Genomic DNA, 18307 nt, shown 5'->3' with positions numbered 1-18307 from the left:
TTATATGCAAGTTCATGATCTTTGGATCGGAGTTGGAGATGTGCTCACAGAAGCCCGCTGGTGAGTGTTTCTAAGCAAGTCACCCGCAGTCTGGCAGTACTGGGAGCATCTGTTGTTGCACAACTACAGTTTAGTAGGTTGAACCTGCTGCAGAGAGCTTAGTAGTAGAGCTTTCTACTACAAGGGAGACCTGATGAAAAAAGGAAAAATGTGACACCAATGTCATCTGTGCTCTGTCATTTTTGAAATGGACATAGCAAGGAGGAAAGTTAGTAACAGGGAGCAAGAAAAAGCATGGGGGAGGGATAACAGAAGAGGTACGGTGGAAGTTGAGGTGGAAGGAATTGCAACACTTCAACACCGAACAGGCCAATGAAGAGGGAGCCCCTGAAACCCACTGCATGGATACTCTCTAGCTGCAGGCTAGCTCTGTGTGTGTGTTGGGTTTTTGCTTTTGTTTGGCCCAAGGCTGGCATGACTTGGGGGAGAACGCTGTGTGAGGTTGAAGTCTTTCCTGAGCCAGACAGGTGCTACAGCAAAGGCTAGCTCTGCACTGCCCTGCACGCCCTGTGCCATAGCTTTTGCTTCTGTAGTTCCTCCCATGCCAAAGATACGTCCGGTTGCTCTTGCGTAGTAGTCACAGAAATCTATCCACCTGTGGCACATGCTATGTGCTTTGGCTTCTTGCTGTAGGTTTAAAGTTTAGTGGAGTGTGGTGGTTGCCTGCAAACGCCTGAGTAGTCCTCAGCAGTTCTATGTGCCTCGAACGTCTGCTGTGATTCTGACTCATAAATAATCCTTAAGATAAAAACCAGCCATGTAATGAGCAACCTTTTATTGTCAAAGTGCTATGCACAGAGTTACTGTGTTTGCACACCTCATTAAGCAAGAGCGATGTAACCTCTAAGTGGGGCAGACCTTAAGTCCAAGTAATGTTCCCTCTTCTGGTCCAAGGCAGGAAAATCCAGCTTGGCTTCAGACAGTTTTTGCTGACTTTCTGGGATTCACTTATGTTTGTTTGTATTAAAACTTGACAAAAATAAAGATACAGTTAGTTTATCTCTTTATTTTTTTCCTCCATTTGTCAGCTGAGTGTATCTACCGTGTGCTTTTTTTTTTTTTTTTCCTGGATTGCTTATTCAATGCATGTGGAAAAAATACTGAGTATTTGATATAGGCATAAATGCAACTCCGGTTCCAAATTGGAGCCCTGGGTATCTGATGTGGATTTGCACCCATTTTATGTATGAGAGCTGTAGTCAGATTTCACCACATGCATATGGAAGTTGTACCATGTTTTAAACATCTTAAAGAAACTGCGGTGACATACTGTGCCTTCAGTGTGGTATGTGTGCCTTCAGGTTAGTATCTTTTAAAGTCTCTCACTTCCTGCCAACAATACATTCTGAGTACTTTAAATATGAAACTGATGTTAAATTAGTTGTCAGTCTGTTTGGAAAAAAAATCAGCTGGAATTAATGTTAATGGCTGGGCAATATGTAGCACACTTTTGCAATGGAAATGGAGTCTATTATTAGGCAGCTTGATATGCTTGGAAACAAGACTAGTCATCTGTGATAGTTTCCTGGTGTAACACCCTACCCATCAGTGAGGAGAGAGCCCTGCCTATTGAAGAATTTTATATTGCCACTGCAGGCAATATGTGTTAGGACTCCTAGCCTAGCCAATTAGTTGAACACTGTGACCGTACTAATCTTGACTTTAATTGATAAATAAGACCTAAGACATAATATTTCATTTTTTGCTTTTTAATTCTCTAGTTTTGCAGGGTTCCTTTCCAAGAAGTGATTTCCAGAGATGCTGCAACTTGAATATTATCTGAGAGCCTTTCCTTCTTCTGTCTGGCACGCTTCATTCAAATCGGCCCATAGGATCAAATGGTTTTTTGGAAGGTGGCAGGAGGGGAACAACATGATTATCTGTACCTCATTTGCTTGAAAAGTAGGTTATCAGCATTGACAGGGTGGTAGAGATAGGTAGGTACACAGTTCTGCCATGCAGAATTAAATTCTGCATCCTGACAAACAGATCTGGAACAGAAGGAATGAGATGCTTAAGTAATTGCTCTTTATTGTAGAAGAAAAAGTTATTGTTTATTGCATAAATTAATTGGTTACTGTGGAGTCAGTCATGACTAGAACATTTATCATCTTATTTCCAGATCTTAAGAAAATTTATTGTAGTTACCAAAACACAAGACAAATGAAACTGCTAAGTTTTATTAGATTTAAAGTCTATTCTGTGCCTTGCTCAATTGATGATCTTTATGGCTAGCTGCAAAACCGGATTACGTTCCTTTGGTAGCTGTTAATTTGTCTGCATCATGCTGATACTGGATTCCTGCATCACGTACTGACATTGAACAATGTGCTGAGTAAGGGCTACAGATCATATGCTATAAAAATTGATTGAGATGTTAGCATAGCATTAAACTGACACTGAGGTATTTTTTTATTGGAAAGATATGTCACTTAAGGCCTTTCAGGAGGGCCTTTGACATATATATGGTGAATATGTTGGGCTGAGCATGATACTGGTCAGATTAAAAATGGCAAAACAATAAATGATACAGAAATTGGACAGGTATGTCAAAGGAAGTGGCAAAAGCTGCTTTCTCCTATGAAATAGAATTCCTCAGATTCAAAGGACTTATTTCAGTGATGTTTTGCTGTGGACTCAATTATGCGGAAGAGCCAAGTTAAAGACTTGTCAGTCGTCTTACAAGAAATAGTCTTTAGAGACGTGTCAGTATGTGCTCAGTTTACCAAAATCCGTTTTGGTTTTTACATTTTTTTGGAAGAAAGATATTTGTGCTTTTAAATGATGTCTTTTAAACAATTTCAACAGTTCTCAGAAGCCAATACACACATGCTCATCTTGTACCTTGCTATATCATGTAATGATTTTGTCGCAGGAACTAAATCATAGAATCATAGAATGATTTGAGTTAGAAGGGACCTTTAAAGATCATCTAGTTTAACTATGCTGCCATGATACAGTGATTTCAAGTTTCTCTAAATAGCTGGTCTGCTTCTGGTTTGTTGTCGCTTTCATGGCTCTGTGGGGAAGGCTTGACTCCTTTCTTTTATGTCCTTATTGTAAAGCCTCACGTTTTCTGCGATAGCTTCTTATGTTATTTTTCTTTAGTGTGTCCATAGTTTTTTGCAACAACGTTGTTGGTGAGCTTTAGCTATCTTTGTTTGATGCATTGAGTATTTGCTTGCTTGGGTTTTTCTCATTGGTGTTAAATAATCACATCAGTCCAAATTGACTTTATTAGCCCTAAAATAATTTCATGTTGCCAGAACCTAAAGGCAAAGATGTCTGAAATGAGCAACTTGCTGATATTCTTGGCCAGAGCTATAGAAAGAGAATAAAATATGACTGATATGAATGCAGATCTCTCGACTTCTCTGCCTGCAGATGCTCAAGACTTCATTTAATTGAGGGTCTCGTGCATGTGTGATAAGAAAGAGTGAAGACAGGACAAATCTTTTGGCCCCGGGGTCTCACTGCTGTGCTTTCTTCTCTTTGGATCTCCTGTGTCAGGTGCAGCTCTTCTGCTGCGTGCGCCGCAGTTTTGTGAGCTAGCGTAAGGTGAGAGGTAGGAGAATCGCATACCTGGAGCGTGAGATTTAACACTCGAGTACCTCCAGTCTCCTCACTTAGCGTGCAACAAGGAGTATCGTGCAATGTTCAGTCATCAAATACGCACCTCTGGAGTCTGCAAGGGAGCATCCCTGCATCTGTTCCTCGCTGAGCCCCAGTGCTGCTGCAGAGGGATTAAGTCCAGTGAGTTTTCCAGGCTGTAGTTTCAAGTTGTGTTTTCTGCCAGTGGAAGTGCTTGCTTAAGGCATCCAACAGTGCAGCGTTGTGGGTGTTCTGTTGTAAACCCACTCAAGGAACCCCTGGAAATGCTTTTTTTTTTTTTTTGGTAACTGAGATCCACTTGTTGTTTTTACAGTGCGGGCTCACATGTAACTGCTAGCACAACACGCCGTGGTGCGCCGCAGCGCACGGGTGGGAAGGAGCTTGCAGGAATTCCTTTGTAAGCTGCCCTTGCGGTTGTGTCTCTGTGTGTTGAGGCTGCAGCAAACATTGTTACCAGCTGCCTTTGGCTCCGACCTTAATCTTACTTGGTCGTAGTTAAACTTGCAAAAAGCATTTTCTTTTAGTGCAAATTAATGTTGTGTTTTTTCCCCCGTTTCTCTCATTGCAGGCTGAAAATCATCCGACTAAACTCCTTTCCTGGTGTGACAGCTCATGTTGAAAAGTAAACATGTTTTCAGTGATTAACAGCAATGACTAGGGGATGCTGCTGAGTAACAAGATGAATAGCTACCCCCCTGTTTTGTAAACGGCCAGTGCTCTGAGCAACTCTATTTTTACAGATCATATCTAAATTGTGTGGGGGTTTTGTGGTTATAACTTTAAAATTCGATGTATGACATGCATATCAAGTTGTATTAGGTCATGCTGTTTAATTAAAATGTCCCTGGGTTAGAGTGGCTGTCTACCTGCTTTGCATTACTTAGGGGACCATCTTTGCAAGTCAGGATAACTGAAATCATCTGGTGTGTCTTGAATTACAATAAATACTGTGTATGAGGTTATGCAAGGGTTCATAAAAATGCTTCAATTAATTAATATTTGCTTCAAATAAAACTGGGTTATGTGGAGGCGCTGTCAGGGAATAAGAGACAAAAAATTACATTTACAAGACTGGGCTTGACAATCTGGTATCTCCCCAGGCACCACCAATTATAGGTAACAATTAAGTGGTCAATTAAGTGTTTTGGGTGTGTGGATGACCATTTTGGCTACCAGAAAGATTCCTGGGAGACAGAGATGGGGAAAAGGGAATTCTCACTGAACACACGATGTACCTTGATGCTTCAGAAAGAGGAGACTTGAATTTGCATATGACTGAATTACTGAAAACAAGGTTTCATCATCTCTCCCGGAACCGGAAAGCTTGATGGAGCTCCTGCTGCCTCCTCAGTTTCTCTGGAGGGAAGATCTCCCTTTTGAGGGTCTTCCGCTTTTTTTCAGTTTTGCCTAATTTTGCTCAAGAAGTAGTATCACAAGACTGCAGAAGGCAGAGTTAATTGAACATAGCAGACAGGAACAACTTATTTGAAAAAACGTTGAATCGGTAAGGACCAAAGGTATTGAAATTCTACGCCCTTGGAGAAATACAAATAAAAAGCTGCCTCTGCCTGACTTCTACATGGGTTAGGGCAGTGTTCATGGTGCAAGAGGATGCTGAAGCCTCCACTTACCATATTGCTCCTTTTTCTTTTTTTTAATCCCCACCTCAGGTGCTGTAGGAGCTAGAGGCAGGGAGGAGGCAAGGACTAACCGTATTTTATTTCTTTACAGCTCTTCAAAGATTTCATCAAAGAGGTAATACTGTGTTGGAACAGAATTATTTATGCAAAATGGCAGCGTATGGTGCCAGAGATAATTGCTTCAGCTAAAGATTCATAGGCCATGAGCTGTCTAGAGCTGAAGCTGGAAGCTAAGTTTCCCGTCAGCCGTGGGAAGCTGTCAGAAACCAGTGACCAGCTTGTGGATGGAGCCTCATGGGAGATCTGTCTTCCTGGGAGGATGATTGGGGCTGCAGAAACTGGCCTGGTACTTGTAGCTTTTGCTAAAGCTAGTCCAACAATTCAAATTCCCTATGAAAATGAGCGGATTGGGAACAAACCATGATTACAAAAATTGTGTTGCTTTGGGTTTTGCTTTTCAGCTTTCTGTTTCTTGGAGAAATAAACCTGGCATCAGCAAAACTCAAAGAAAATTCTCCTTAGTTATTATTTCCTGATTACATTTAAATGCATGTTCAGTAATTGCCGGTCTATCAACTGAGTCGTGTTGCTTAACTATTGCTGTAGTGCCTTAGCAGAAAATCCAGGTGCCCTTAACCATGTATGAAGATACCTGCAGCGGAGGCCGGATATTTTTTGAGTCAGTCTGCACTCCAGTGCAATTGCAATGTTAGAAATACTAAGTTCTAGTGCTGTAACCCACTTTGAAGGGAAGAAGATGCTGCATAAGAGATGTGAACAGAGGATTTTTCTGATCTTTCTCCTTCAGACTGAAGAAAGTGAAATGAAGCAGCCACCAGCAAATGGCAAGGAAATCTGCATGGAAAGAAGAATAAATTCTCTTCTCTTACAAAGGCAAGTTTTCTGGCCAAACTGCTATTCCCATGACTTCCTTTTTTTTGTGCAAATTGCACCAAGAAGCAGATTGAATATTTGCCTTTCTTGCAGGGATGATAAGACTCTGGGGAGGGAGGACAGTTTTTCTTCCCATGATGTATTTCTTTCTGTGTTTTTTTTCAGGAAGTAATATACACTCTATACACTGGCGTATGAACTCAAATAAGGAACAGCAGTCAGAATGTCTAGTTGCAGAATAGCCCTTGTGCCTGTGCTTAGTTTTTACCAGACAGAGCCTTTACTGGATGCAGCTATACTTCCAGCTACTTTGGATATATTTTTCCTCTCAAATTTACCCTCTGTGTCCAAGTTTGGGATTTGCTTTCACTCAATTAATTGCCTGAATAGAGAGTTCAGTTATCGGTCTTACTCGTGTGTGGTTTGAACTTTGTGATATACAGTGAAATGGGTTTTAAATAATTTGTAAGGCCCAGAAAAGAGCTTTACTTGCTTCATTACAATAGTTTTCAGCCCGCAGCTATTTTTGCTGATGTTCTGCTCTTTAGCTGCAACAGCGAGATAGTGCCTTTAGATAACGAAGCAATACTGAATTTTGAATGCTGAGTAGTTTTCCCTGGAACAGCTTCAAGAAAACTGAGAGGTTTAGGTGCCAGGTGGAGACTAGAGGAAGAAAACAAAATTCATAACAGGAAGCAGAGAAAGTGAGGCTCCAATTCAACCTTCATGTCATTTCCCTCCAAGAGGAGAAGGGTATTGACAGTAACTGTCACTTGCCAGTTACTGTCAGTTCTGCAAAACTGCCAAGGAAGCGTGCAGTTTTGTGCACGCTTTTCTAAAGCCTTTAAAAGAAAAATGATGCTGGAGAGTTTAATAGGCTGGGGAAAAAGAAAGGCAAGCAAGCAGTCCGAACATGTGCCTCCCACTGTTTCGTTGGGCAGTTCTCCACATGCCTGTAATTCAGCTGCCTGGAAATAGTCTCTGCTGAGGCACCGCAGGACACCAACACATCGCTTGCCAGAGATGGGTGCAGAGATGGAAGCGGCTCCAAGCTTGCCAGGTGGGTTAATGTAGTGCTGCGTCTAGAGTAACAAAGAGCCTTGCCGTGACTCAGGAGATATTTGCTCAGGCACAGCACCGGACCAACGCGTGCCTGGCTGACGGAGACGAGAGCCGTTCCCTTGCGCCTGCCTGGCGCTGGCTGTGGAGGCATACCTGCCTTTGCCCCTGGGCATCCACATCCCCAGGAGACCACTTGGCCGGCTGTGAGCAGAAATACAGCTAAGGGGGCACTGCTGGCAGCTGACGAGAGCTTGCCTGGCAGGAGGGATTGCGGCCTGTGTGCCCTCTCCGTAAGCACAGTGAAAAGCAAAGCACGTAGCAGCAGGGAAGAACTGCTTTCTTGTCAGGACAGCAACTCTCCCTTTCTGATAATTTAGCTTGGTGAGTAAACGTAGTTGGCAGTCAAAATGTTGTGATGAGAGATATGTGGCAACCATTCTATAAGTCTGTACTATGACTTTTAGCAGCTAAGATGTGGGAAAATGTATATTGATACAGTAGCAATTAAAATAGAAATACCGGTTTTTCATGCCTCATTTCTTGCCAATGATTACCTAATGCTAGATGAATTTTTCCTCCATGTGTACTTCTGTCTTGGTTGTAGCTCATATTTCCATTTTTTCCTTTTGTTCGAGACTCACTATAGTTTCTCTACTAGCTCCATATACTTTAAAATGTGCAGTTTTTCAGAACCTACTCATTTTTCAGTTTGAAGTGGCTATGATGAATTGGAATAAAATATACAAATGCTTGTGTGTCTAGGGTGGCAATGAAAACCTGCTTTGAAAGCCATTAAGACAGGTTCGTCTGATGGAAACTCATTCACGTGTATCTGGCCTTGACTGTTTTTCGTGATAATACAGGGATGCTTTTATGGAGTGAGCGCACGAGGGTTGTCAAGGCTGAGACGGTTCAACCATTGCATTATAGCACATTTAGCAAATGATCACGCTGTTCCCAAAAGATTACGTAGAGAAAGGAAAAAATACCTTCCTGAACGGGACAGTTTTGAGCATTTTGAGCCAAGGACTAGACAATATAATTTTTCTGTTTTCCTTCTCTTCAGACAAATCACTAGGGCTTTTTAGTGTTTCCAGTCTTACTTGCTGAAGCTGTCAGCTCTGAAAGTGTAAGAGGTCAGCACACACTTGGCATGGGTTCACGGGCTTGTCATGGTGTTTTACCCTATTTTTAAGTCATATAAATTGCAAAGTCAGAGCACTATTGTTCTTACTTATGCCTGTGACTTTTCTCTGAGCTCCCCACCCAAAACAAACTGTTTTTCAAAACAGTTCTGAGCAGTGTGTTGGAGTCCTATATCCCCTGCTATATCCTATATCCCCCCTGTATCATCAGCTTCTTACGCTCTCTCGTCTCGCAGTGCCTTCTCCACCTCCCTCAGCTCCCACCGGGTCTATCTGGCCATTTTTACCCCACGCTGTCCCCAGGCCCCAGCACTGAGGTGGGCAAGAGACAGTGTGCTACTCTGTGGCTCTTGCAGCTGGGGAGAGCTGGCCAGCTGGCCAGGGCACATGTGCTGATTTGCCTGTTGGCAAGCTGCAAAAAGCAGCACCGTTAGCTGTGAGGGCCTGGGGGATGCTACCCTGTGGCCTTCTCCTCCACCGGGCTGGCATTTATTTTGATATATGGGAAGAAAAGGTTTTTAAAGCAGCTGAAATGAGGTAGCGGTTGATTATATGAACTTGTAATGTGCAGTGTTCTGGATACAACGCAGTTCATAATCTTCCTGTCTCAACAGCGTAATTTAGCAACTCCAGCAGACCAGTCGCAGAGGGTCTGGAGTGTTTACTACAGATGAGACAAATTTAGTGATGTTTTCATGAGCTGATTAATTTGTATTTATGGTGTTCTCTGACCTTCTGACACACTGAAAGATTTTTTCTTCTCTGCAGTTATCCACTTGAAAAAAACAAGAAAAAAGACCTAAACTCTCTAAATACATCAAGGCATCAGCACAATTAAAATCAAGGCATCACAAATTCTGTTTTAGGATGACATTAGATACCAGAAGACAAGCAGTGTGACTGAAACATAGCATTTATGGGTGGGCAATGCTTTAAAGGAAAAACATATAGTATTGATTTTTTAATCAGTGTTGTATGCCCGCATATCCTTGAAAAGTTGCTTTTGAAGTTGCCACTGGATAATGAGGATCATATTATGGAGGGGCTGGCTAGCAGTTGCAATTGGATTGAGTTTCTTGCTTCAGGTCAAGCTTTACGTGTTTATTTATGAACCCCACGGTTCTACTCTGATCCTGAGCATCCAGTGCTCCAAGCCTGCAGCTTGCAAGCTACTCTTCAGCTGGGAGCAGCGGGGCTGCTTTCCCCAGTGTTTACTTCTAATCCAGAGCCACTGCAGCCTCTCCAGCTGGATCCGGGCCACGGCGGGGAAAGCGGCACGGCAGGACTGCCCACACCACATCCCCACCGCAGCCTCCCCATGGGGCACACGCTCCAGCTGCTCAGCTCTCGCCCACCAAGAAGGGCTTGCTTTCCTATTTGGCTGGATGCTTGGAGACTCCCGAAGCCGAGACACAGATCACTAGGTTAGCACAAAAGGCTGCTTGCAGTTTTGAAGGAAACTCTGAAATGAACAGTAAAACCTTGGTTAATTATTTTTCTTGCAGCTATTGTTTTTTACTGCTGCTGCCAGTGGGTTTACCTCTGCCCTCTCTCACAGAGATCCTGTTGTTCCTAATGCTTCTGTAAAAAAACTTGCTTTCTAAGGAAGAAAACTAAACTTTTCTGTTTTCCTTTCATGTTTATTCTCTCTCTCTCTTTTTGAGACACCAGCAAGCCTCAAAAGCAGCCCTTTCAGTAGCTGGAGGCCATGCCCAGTGAAGAGAGTACCAAAGCAACCCCAAAGGTCCCCCAGCCCCTCACGCCGCCCAGGCCAGGGCACTGCCTTTCCTCACAAGCCTTCCCCTGGGCGGCAGGGTGTTGGGAGACCAAAAGTTTTGGTTTTAATTTAGGTGCGGCCCTTGAAGTCAGGGTGGCTGCTCAAAGTGCCACACATCCTATTCATATAGCTGAAGTCCTGCAGAGACTGACTGTGACCCAGAGGTTGGGAAGGAGGGGTTCGAATTGCAGCCACACAGTATGAGCAGTTATATGTTTAATTTGTGCTGCGTGCAGCCTTCTGCTCTTTGTGCCACAGCAATGCGTGGTACTTCATCCCCTAATGAGAAATCATCCCTCGGAACTGTGTTACTTCGTACAACAGGAAAATCCTGTCCAGGGCTTGGGTCTCCTTGCTGTGACTGAAGTGAGGTTTGCAGGACCACCTCTCCGGCAAGCCTCGCGTGCCCTCTAGCTGTTGCAGGCTTTCTGAGAAACCGAAATGTCTTCATTTTCTATAAGCCTCGCTGAATTTCGCTCTTGGACCCAACGGGCTGGTCTTGCAAACAAATTCTTCAACAATTGCAGTTAGAGGAGCCGTAGAGATGAAGCGGCTGATTGCAGTCGCTGCTGCCTTGTTTGCCCTGTGATGATCCAATAGAAAAAAATTGTGCTTGCTGCTCCGGCTGGGAATTTGTTGCTTTAAAAGGTATTTGCCTAGAGTTTACATGTTCAGCTGAAGCAGGATGATTCCTGTGACATCTGGTAAGATGGAGGGTGGAAATGTTCTCTGGGGCAGGGAGCAAAGAGTTAGAGAGTTGATGTTTTTTTTTTTTTTTGCACAGGACTTTTGTGAGATGTTTCTCTGCAGACAGCAAATTGCTGCCAGCCCACGGGCACGGTTAGCTGGGACACTGGTGGCTCTGAGTGCCTTGTACTTTTGTCTGTCCCAAAGGGACCCAGTGAAGGGGGGGGAGCTGCTCCTGCTCCAGCTGCCTTGCAAACACGACGATAAAGGATGTGAGGGCATGGAGGGTGGGAGAGCACTGTTTACGGTGGCTGGAGGGCAGAGGCAGAGGATTTGAATGCAGCAGGGAGGGGATTTTGCACACCAAAATGCCCCCCGTATCCTCAGATATGAGCACTGGACAACATACTGCTGTGCCAGAGAAGGGCAGTCGCACCATGAGGTATGGGAGGACCAACATATTTTCTTCTCTTTTTTAGCACTTTTATACGGAGCAGTGTTGGGGGGACAGCACCATCAGCATCGGCACTGCCTGTGGGCCCAACAGCTTTGAACAGGCTTAGCTGTGAAGTGGGTAATGTGGTAGGGTGGCAGTGCTGGAGGGGTCGGGACAGGGCCAGGGCCCCTCAAGCAGCCACAGCTGTGGTGATGGGTTCAGGTGGAGCACATCTGCAGCGACGGGGCCAGGCTGCCCCTGCCGGGGGTGGTGGGGAGGGCTGCCGAGCAGACACCGGCAGGAAGCCATGGGGTGGGGGGGTTGTGTGGGGGCCCCTCTCTTGCTCTCTTGGGAGAGGGTGGGCTGCTGGGCAAGGTGGTATCTGCCTCCAGTTCAGCCCATGGGCAGAGCAGGCGAAGGGGCTGTGGGGAACAGTGGTGTTGAGGGGAGGGCTGAGCTTTGCATGCCGCTGGCCAAAATGGGCTTGGGGAGAGTCAGCCGTGCTGCAGGAATGACCCATGCACCATGGAGAAAGGGATTAAAAGCCCATTGGGCTGACTAAGCCAGCCAGCCTCTTCTGGTGCACAGCAGGGTAAATGCATAATTTTCTGAGGGCTGGAAAGCGGAGATCTGGTGCAACCAGAGGCGGCAGTGAGGAATTTTTGTCCAGACATGAACCCTACTCTCTAGGGATTTAGCCATGTCCTGGCTGCGCCTGGATGGTGGGGGCTGGCATGCCCTAATGTGAAGATAAGGCCGTCACCTCTGTGAGGGCTCTTCTCATGCCAGGTGGGCAGGAAAGCCATAAACCATAGCATTTCCAGACCTCATCGCAGGATCTTGTAGAGAGGTGAGTGAGCTAAAAATCTGCACTATTTTTAAAGTGGTATTCCCTCTACTAAGGAAGAGGGAATCGCCTCTACCATCTGTGCTGAACCAGCAGTCCAATGCGTTGACAGAGTAACTCTTGCTTTTCTAGTGCTCCACCAAGGGGTCTGATTCAGCGCCTGTATTTTTTCATTTTGCTGTGTTTTGTTTTTCTTTTGTATGTACCTACCAAATTTGTATTAAGAATCTCCCCTGATAAGATTTAACTGCAACATTACTTGCTTCGTTGTGGCTTATTTCCTAGGAGAGGCTTTCTATCTGAAAGAATTATAGTAACGAATTATGTTGGGCTTAACAGCATCTACATCTTCCGTATTTCAAAGGCTGGATGGATCCTTACCAAAATGATTGTGCAGGTGTTATATAAATATGTATCTATAATATGTATACACTGCAGGCCATCTCAAAATATTTTGCCTACTGCTGCTAGCAGGCAGAATGGACAGCATGTAGTATGAATATCTGCAAACCTGAACTGAAAAAACCCACTCAAAAGTAAATATCAAGGACACGATCAGCGTGCTTCAGGAAGCCGTGCCATTGTGTGTGTTAGGTGCCATGGAAACATCTCCTGATGGTAACACATCCATCAGTTGTGCAACGTGACTCCGGAGGCAAGCGTTGGCTACAAGGAATCCACTTCTACTAGTAGTTAATTTCTACCTTTGACAAAATCTGGGTTGAAACTACTGATTTAAGATGATGCCTAGCAATTATGCTACGATAAGTTAATTACAGAGGAACAGCCCCATGGCTGCAGTTAGCTTTGGCCAGACTGCATGGATTTGTGAAGGGAAGAAAGGTGACGGTGTCTTCTGAGCAGCACAGCTGAAATACTGACGGTCTCCTGCAGTCTAATATGGGAGCAAGTGCCTCCCTTTCAATTTGTGTAAGTGAACTTAAATCTGGCTTCCTGAGTCCTTTCCTATATCCTTTCTTATTTCTGAGAAGGCTGTGCTTCTTCCCCCAACCCAACTGCTGCATCTGAGGAGGGAAAGAGGAGGTATTTAGAGTAATATATCATAGATACTTTAGAGGCTTTTTTTAACATCTTGCAGCTTGTCTATAAAAATGCTGTAAAATACGTTTGATACATGCTGATATTGGTTCCTTTTAGGTGGTTATTAATGCTTTAGCATTAACATCGCGTTCTAAGCTTGCATATGTAGTGAAAGAGCAAAATGAGGTCTAGGTGTTTCAGTGAGTGTTTGTGTGCATTCACCATGGCAGCGCGGCTTCGCAGAGCTCTGGCTTGCAGCTTTACTGAAGGTGTGTGCGTTATGAGCTGAAAAACAGCTTTTCTGTAGCGGTTCAGCTACAAATCTGTAGGAAAGTCTTTCCTTTTTCCCTCTGAAAACACAGTAATAAAAACATTGAAGAAGAGGCTATTTTTAGAATGTGTTGGGATGATGCTACAAAAAATTAAAATCCCCCTTTAAAAAGAAATGCAGATACTGTCTAAATATTCTTGATGCAGAACTGGTAAATCTGGGTGTTCCCAGTTTGGACTTCTGCATTTGCCTCTTGCATTTTTTTATCTTTGTGAATTGGGTAGAAATTCACAGCTTTCACGGGGCTGGAAGGCTGTGCACTAGCACTCGGTCAGCCTTTTTCCTGACTGTTGGGGCTCTTCTTGAGGAAGGGGCTTAGCAACCCCTCCCTGCCCTAAACAGGGCATCTGCCTTGACCTGGAGCCCCATTTTCTCTGAATGTAGGTGTGAATGGGTTTTATTAGGATTTACCCTGTCACAGGTCCTGTCTCAGCTCTACAGAAGGAGAATGATACTAGTATTTTAAGAACATGCAGTAGAAGTAAAATCTGTACTAAGACACTATAACGAGGACAATAATTTTACCTAAGATGTAGACCACTGGACCTTAAAATAATAAAAACCAGTTTCTGCTTATCATTTGCCTGTTTTTATTCCCCAGAAATCATTATCTTCTGTTCAAGTCAGGCACACAACAAATAAAGTCTCACCAGATCTACAGTTCAGCAGAGAAAGAAGCACATTTGGTGTTCCTCTGGAAACCCTCATACAGGATGCAAAGCAATGTGGAGTTCCTTTTCTTGTGACACAGATGGTGGAGTATCTAGAAGTATTTGGTAAGTTCATGTTTTCCCTGGTTGGTCTCTGAAAACTGTTGTTATTTGTTTAAGCTGTACTTTTCAGCTGTAACTGCTGAAAAGTCTCTTTTTACAATTATGCTTTCTTAGAGGAGTTCTTGCTTTTTGAGATCCAGTTCTTATCACACAGGCATGGTAATGCAACCATTGCTTACTGTTTCATATTTCTTCTTAAACAGGCCTGGAGCATGTCGGTATATTTCGAATCAGTGGCTCAGTAAATAAAATCAAGGAATTGAAGCAGAAATACAATCAAGGAGAAAAAGTAGACCTTATTAATGATGGAGATGTTGATTCTGTGGCCAGTCTCCTGAAACTTTTTCTGAAAGAACTGCCAGTGGCTGTTTTTCCAGACAACATCTGTTCTAGCTTGCTAAAAACTTTCCAAGGTACAGAATGGGCACCTTCCAAGCTGCTGTCCTTCCTCTGACAGTGACAGATAATGTGTTCGTTGCACCTTCCTATAAGCAAGGATTTAAGTTTCCTTAACCCGAGACTGATGTTTAATTGCTTTTGATGGACCAGTCTTCCATGAACTTGTCTATAGTCTTTTTTTTTAATTCATTAAGGCTTTTGCCAATGTCCTGTGGCAAGGCATTCTGCAATCCAATCCTGTATTCTTTGAGAAAGTACCTCTTCTGCATGCTTTCTTTTTAAATTGGATACCTTACTTGTTACTGGGATAACATTTTTATTTTTATTCTAATCACCATCATAATGCTGCTTGTGCCTTTATATAGCCACTGCCTCACTTCTCTCTTTAGGGAGCCTCTTTCTCTATTTAACCTTCCCTTGTACAGGAGCCTTTTTGTACATCCCTGTTCCTATTTAGTACTTTTTACTAGCTTTCTTATAGTCTCCTTGGACAGCATGTTGTCCATGGAAGCATGCTGTCTCCTTGGACAGCACGCTTCTCCTTGTGTGGAGAAGCATGAAGAGTTCAAAGTACAAAGCTAAGTTGAGTACCTACAGCAATACACTCTCTGGTTCCCTATTCCTGTCTATAATGGCTGAGCTAATGCCTTCAGATGATTCTGCCCGGTGATTTTGAGTGATATCTAATTCAGGTGTTTGCATACAAATAAGTGGGGTTTGTGCGTTAGATTGCAGGTTGCTTTTGTTCAAACTTCATCTGCTAAATGCCAAGTTATGTACATGTTTACAAAAAAGAAAAAAAAGAAAGGAGAAAAAGAGAAAGGAGTCATTTTCATCAACCATGAAAGTCTGTGCTGAAAGATCTACAGGTTTTTGCAAGAACCTTGTTTTGACTACCCTGAACAGTCTTGCTGTTCTTTTTTTTTTTTTAAATTTTATTTTTTTTTCCCCTCTCTATCCCCTTTTCCATATCTCTCATTAATAGGTTGAGCAACATGGGTCTTGGCCCTTATGAAATGTACTTTTTAGGGCTAAAATTGCCCTTTAGGGCATGATTTGCTATTCATGATGTCAAAGCTACGCAGATGTGTCCTGGTGATCTATGGCAAATTTGAGCATCCACTGCCAGTTATTGAGCAGTACTGTCACCTCAGTTCTAATAACCAGGAGACTTTATCATACTAATTCTGAACTGCTGATCAAATAGAGTTGTTTGTGAACCCATTTTCTGCCTCGTAACTCTTCTTTGAAGAATGAAAAACAAAAAAAATTGCTAAGTATCCCCAATTTAGATTTTAAAGCATCTCTTGTGTAACTACAGTTGCATATTTATAGAGCAAAAATGTTTTGAGACTGAGAGCTACCAATTAGTCAGGAAATGAAGATGATGGGGGGTGAAAGGGTACATTTTCTTGTTCCTCTTAACGAGAATCATGCAGCATGTGTAAAATCTCTGGGGACAGTCAAGGTTGACAGTCTTGTATCATCTTTAAAGGCAGCTTTAAGGATTCAGGTACATGACTACTGCCTGCAATTCCATTAAAAAAACAGCAAGTGCTAGATGATTCTGTCATAACAGGAAGAACAGCAGAAACAGTGTATATAAAACCCAATATGTGGAAAATCTATGGTACTTTAAATATTAATATATGTGAAAATTGTTGTCACAATTTAGTGTACAAATTCTTTGTTTAGGACATATTTATTCTTTACTTTGCTCTAATATATTTTAAAACCTTCCCTCTTTCTCAGATCTATAATAATGCCTATGATGAAATTGTGTTATTACTAGGAATATCTATGTAATAACTTTTTCCCCCCCTCTAGAGCACAAAATCCACACAACAGAATGCATAGAGAACCTGAGGCAGTTGCTCAGCTGCCTGCCCAAAGCCCATCAAAACCTTCTTCAGTTCCTGTCTGCTTTCCTGTTAAAGGTAGCAACGTACAGTGCAGTGAATTTCATGACTCTGGAAAACCTAGCCATTGTGTTTGGACCTGCTCTTTTCAAGTGAGTACTCTCTATGTAGCTACCTTAAATAGTACTACTAGATCACACTTTACAACGAGGCTTTCTGACATAACTGTACGTCCCATAGTAAGTGCAGCATTTTGGCAGTTAAATGTTTACATAGTATATTATGGGCAGATGTGACATTCTGAGCTGGCTGACCACCTTCATCTTGTTAGGCACTGACTGTACGGGGCCAGCCTCAAGTAAGAAACCGTCTGAAAGAGAAGAAGCATGAGGAATGGAGAGCTGTTTAATGACAACTACTCCTCTTTTCTTAGCCAAGCTAAGTGCTGGCTGTGGAGGTTACTTACTTGTTAGCCTTGATCCTGAAAAGCTAAGGCTGACTTTGACCTCGTAATAGCATTTGATATCAGAGAAAGGAATTTCCTCTATCAAGAAAGAGAAGTAACTCGTTCTCCCCTTGCCGCTAAAATGCAAGCTGACGTCCGAGCAGAGGCCAGCTGAGCTTGCAAGCAGTAAGTGCTTGGCTGAAGCTAGAGAAGGTATGTTTGGGATGATGGTAAGCGGATGCATAACTGGATGCTAAAAAAGAAAGGTGGGAGGGCATGTGTCATGTAAGTCAAGGTGGTGAGAAGGAACAGCCTAGAGTGATCTGATAATGGAGGATTTTCCAGTGAAGCTTAAACGATTTAGTTCTTTATCCTATCCTTCATGTTGACACTAGCAGATGTTAAAATGTTTATACTTGTCTTACAATTTGTAAACCTTTGTTTTAGTGGATCAGAGCCATTCCAGTTTAATGTGAGCTATAAGCCAATGCCACTTTGCAAAATGTATATGTTAACAATTAGTGTTTTCTATGCAGTAAGAAAAGCCTTGTTATTTTTCACGTTTTTTGTATGGCAAGCCAAGTAAGTTATTAAAAAGATACATTCAGCAAAATTGGTACCAAGCATATTAGAAATCGATGACAGGCTTTGTTTTGGGGAAATGTGCTCTTAAACCTTGCTGCTGTTTCCATAGGTCTCTATGTTTGTGCCTGCTTACCTGCTCTGTGGGCTTATCACCAGATGTACCAGCTTATAACCTTTGCAGGTGTTACAAGTAAAAGGACCCTTACTTTAGCAAAAGTACAGCTAGGGAGAAGAATCTAACAACAGGTAGTGTGGTAGGAGTTATGCCATTCACTCCTCTGAGAACAGGCTTCACCATGGAGGATATTCAGTGATGGAACAAAGCAGTTCTACAGCCAGACCCCAAGTTCCTTAATATCTGCATGCTAAAATCAGTAAATGAGTGTAGGCAGAAGAGGTTTACTTCCCAGCGTCTGGACTAGTTGCGAGGTGATACTTATAACATAAACAGGTAAAAGGCTGATGTCAAAAGGCCTTCACCAAAAATCTATCCCTTGGCCCCAACACTAACTCAACAAGGACTGCACTGTCACTCTTCTGCCATCAGGCCCCCTTCACTATCACATGGGGCTTCTGTGCATGAACACACACGCAAGAATACTTTATTTTATTCCTTTATCTCCATTCCCAAATTCTCTGAACTTGTGCCCACTGATTTCTATATCTATACATAAGAATCCAGTAGGCTCCCTTATTGATTGCTGAGCTGTTTCA

The 18307-nt window shown here is 43.0% G+C and overlaps 1 protein-coding gene across 1 annotated transcript; it reads left to right on the top strand.

Moving 5' to 3' along the window:
* The first annotated feature begins 14176 nt into the window (after positions 1-14176).
* LOC142411942 (rho GTPase-activating protein gacY-like) lies at positions 14177-16719 on the top strand. Its single transcript, XM_075506605.1, has 3 exons — positions 14177-14308; positions 14509-14718; positions 16532-16719. Exons 1-3 carry the CDS (start codon positions 14284-14286, stop codon positions 16717-16719), a joined length of 423 nt encoding a protein of 140 aa, XP_075362720.1. The 5' UTR covers positions 14177-14283.
* The last annotated feature ends 1588 nt before the right edge of the window (positions 16720-18307 follow it).

The sequence above is a fragment of the Mycteria americana genome, chromosome 6, assembly GCF_035582795.1.
Source record: "Mycteria americana isolate JAX WOST 10 ecotype Jacksonville Zoo and Gardens chromosome 6, USCA_MyAme_1.0, whole genome shotgun sequence".
NCBI lineage: Eukaryota > Metazoa > Chordata > Aves > Ciconiiformes > Ciconiidae > Mycteria > Mycteria americana.
This window is presented reverse-complemented; position numbering and strand designations above follow the sequence as displayed.

Coding starts and splice junctions, on each gene's coding strand:
- LOC142411942 (XM_075506605.1), top strand. CDS start 14,284: ATGGTGGAGTATCTAGAAGTATTTG. Junction 14,309..14,508: donor GGAGTATCTAGAAGTATTTG/GTAAGTTCATGT, acceptor CTTCTTAAACAG/GCCTGGAGCATGTCGGTATA. Junction 14,719..16,531: donor CTTGCTAAAAACTTTCCAAG/GTACAGAATGGG, acceptor CCCCCCCTCTAG/AGCACAAAATCCACACAACA.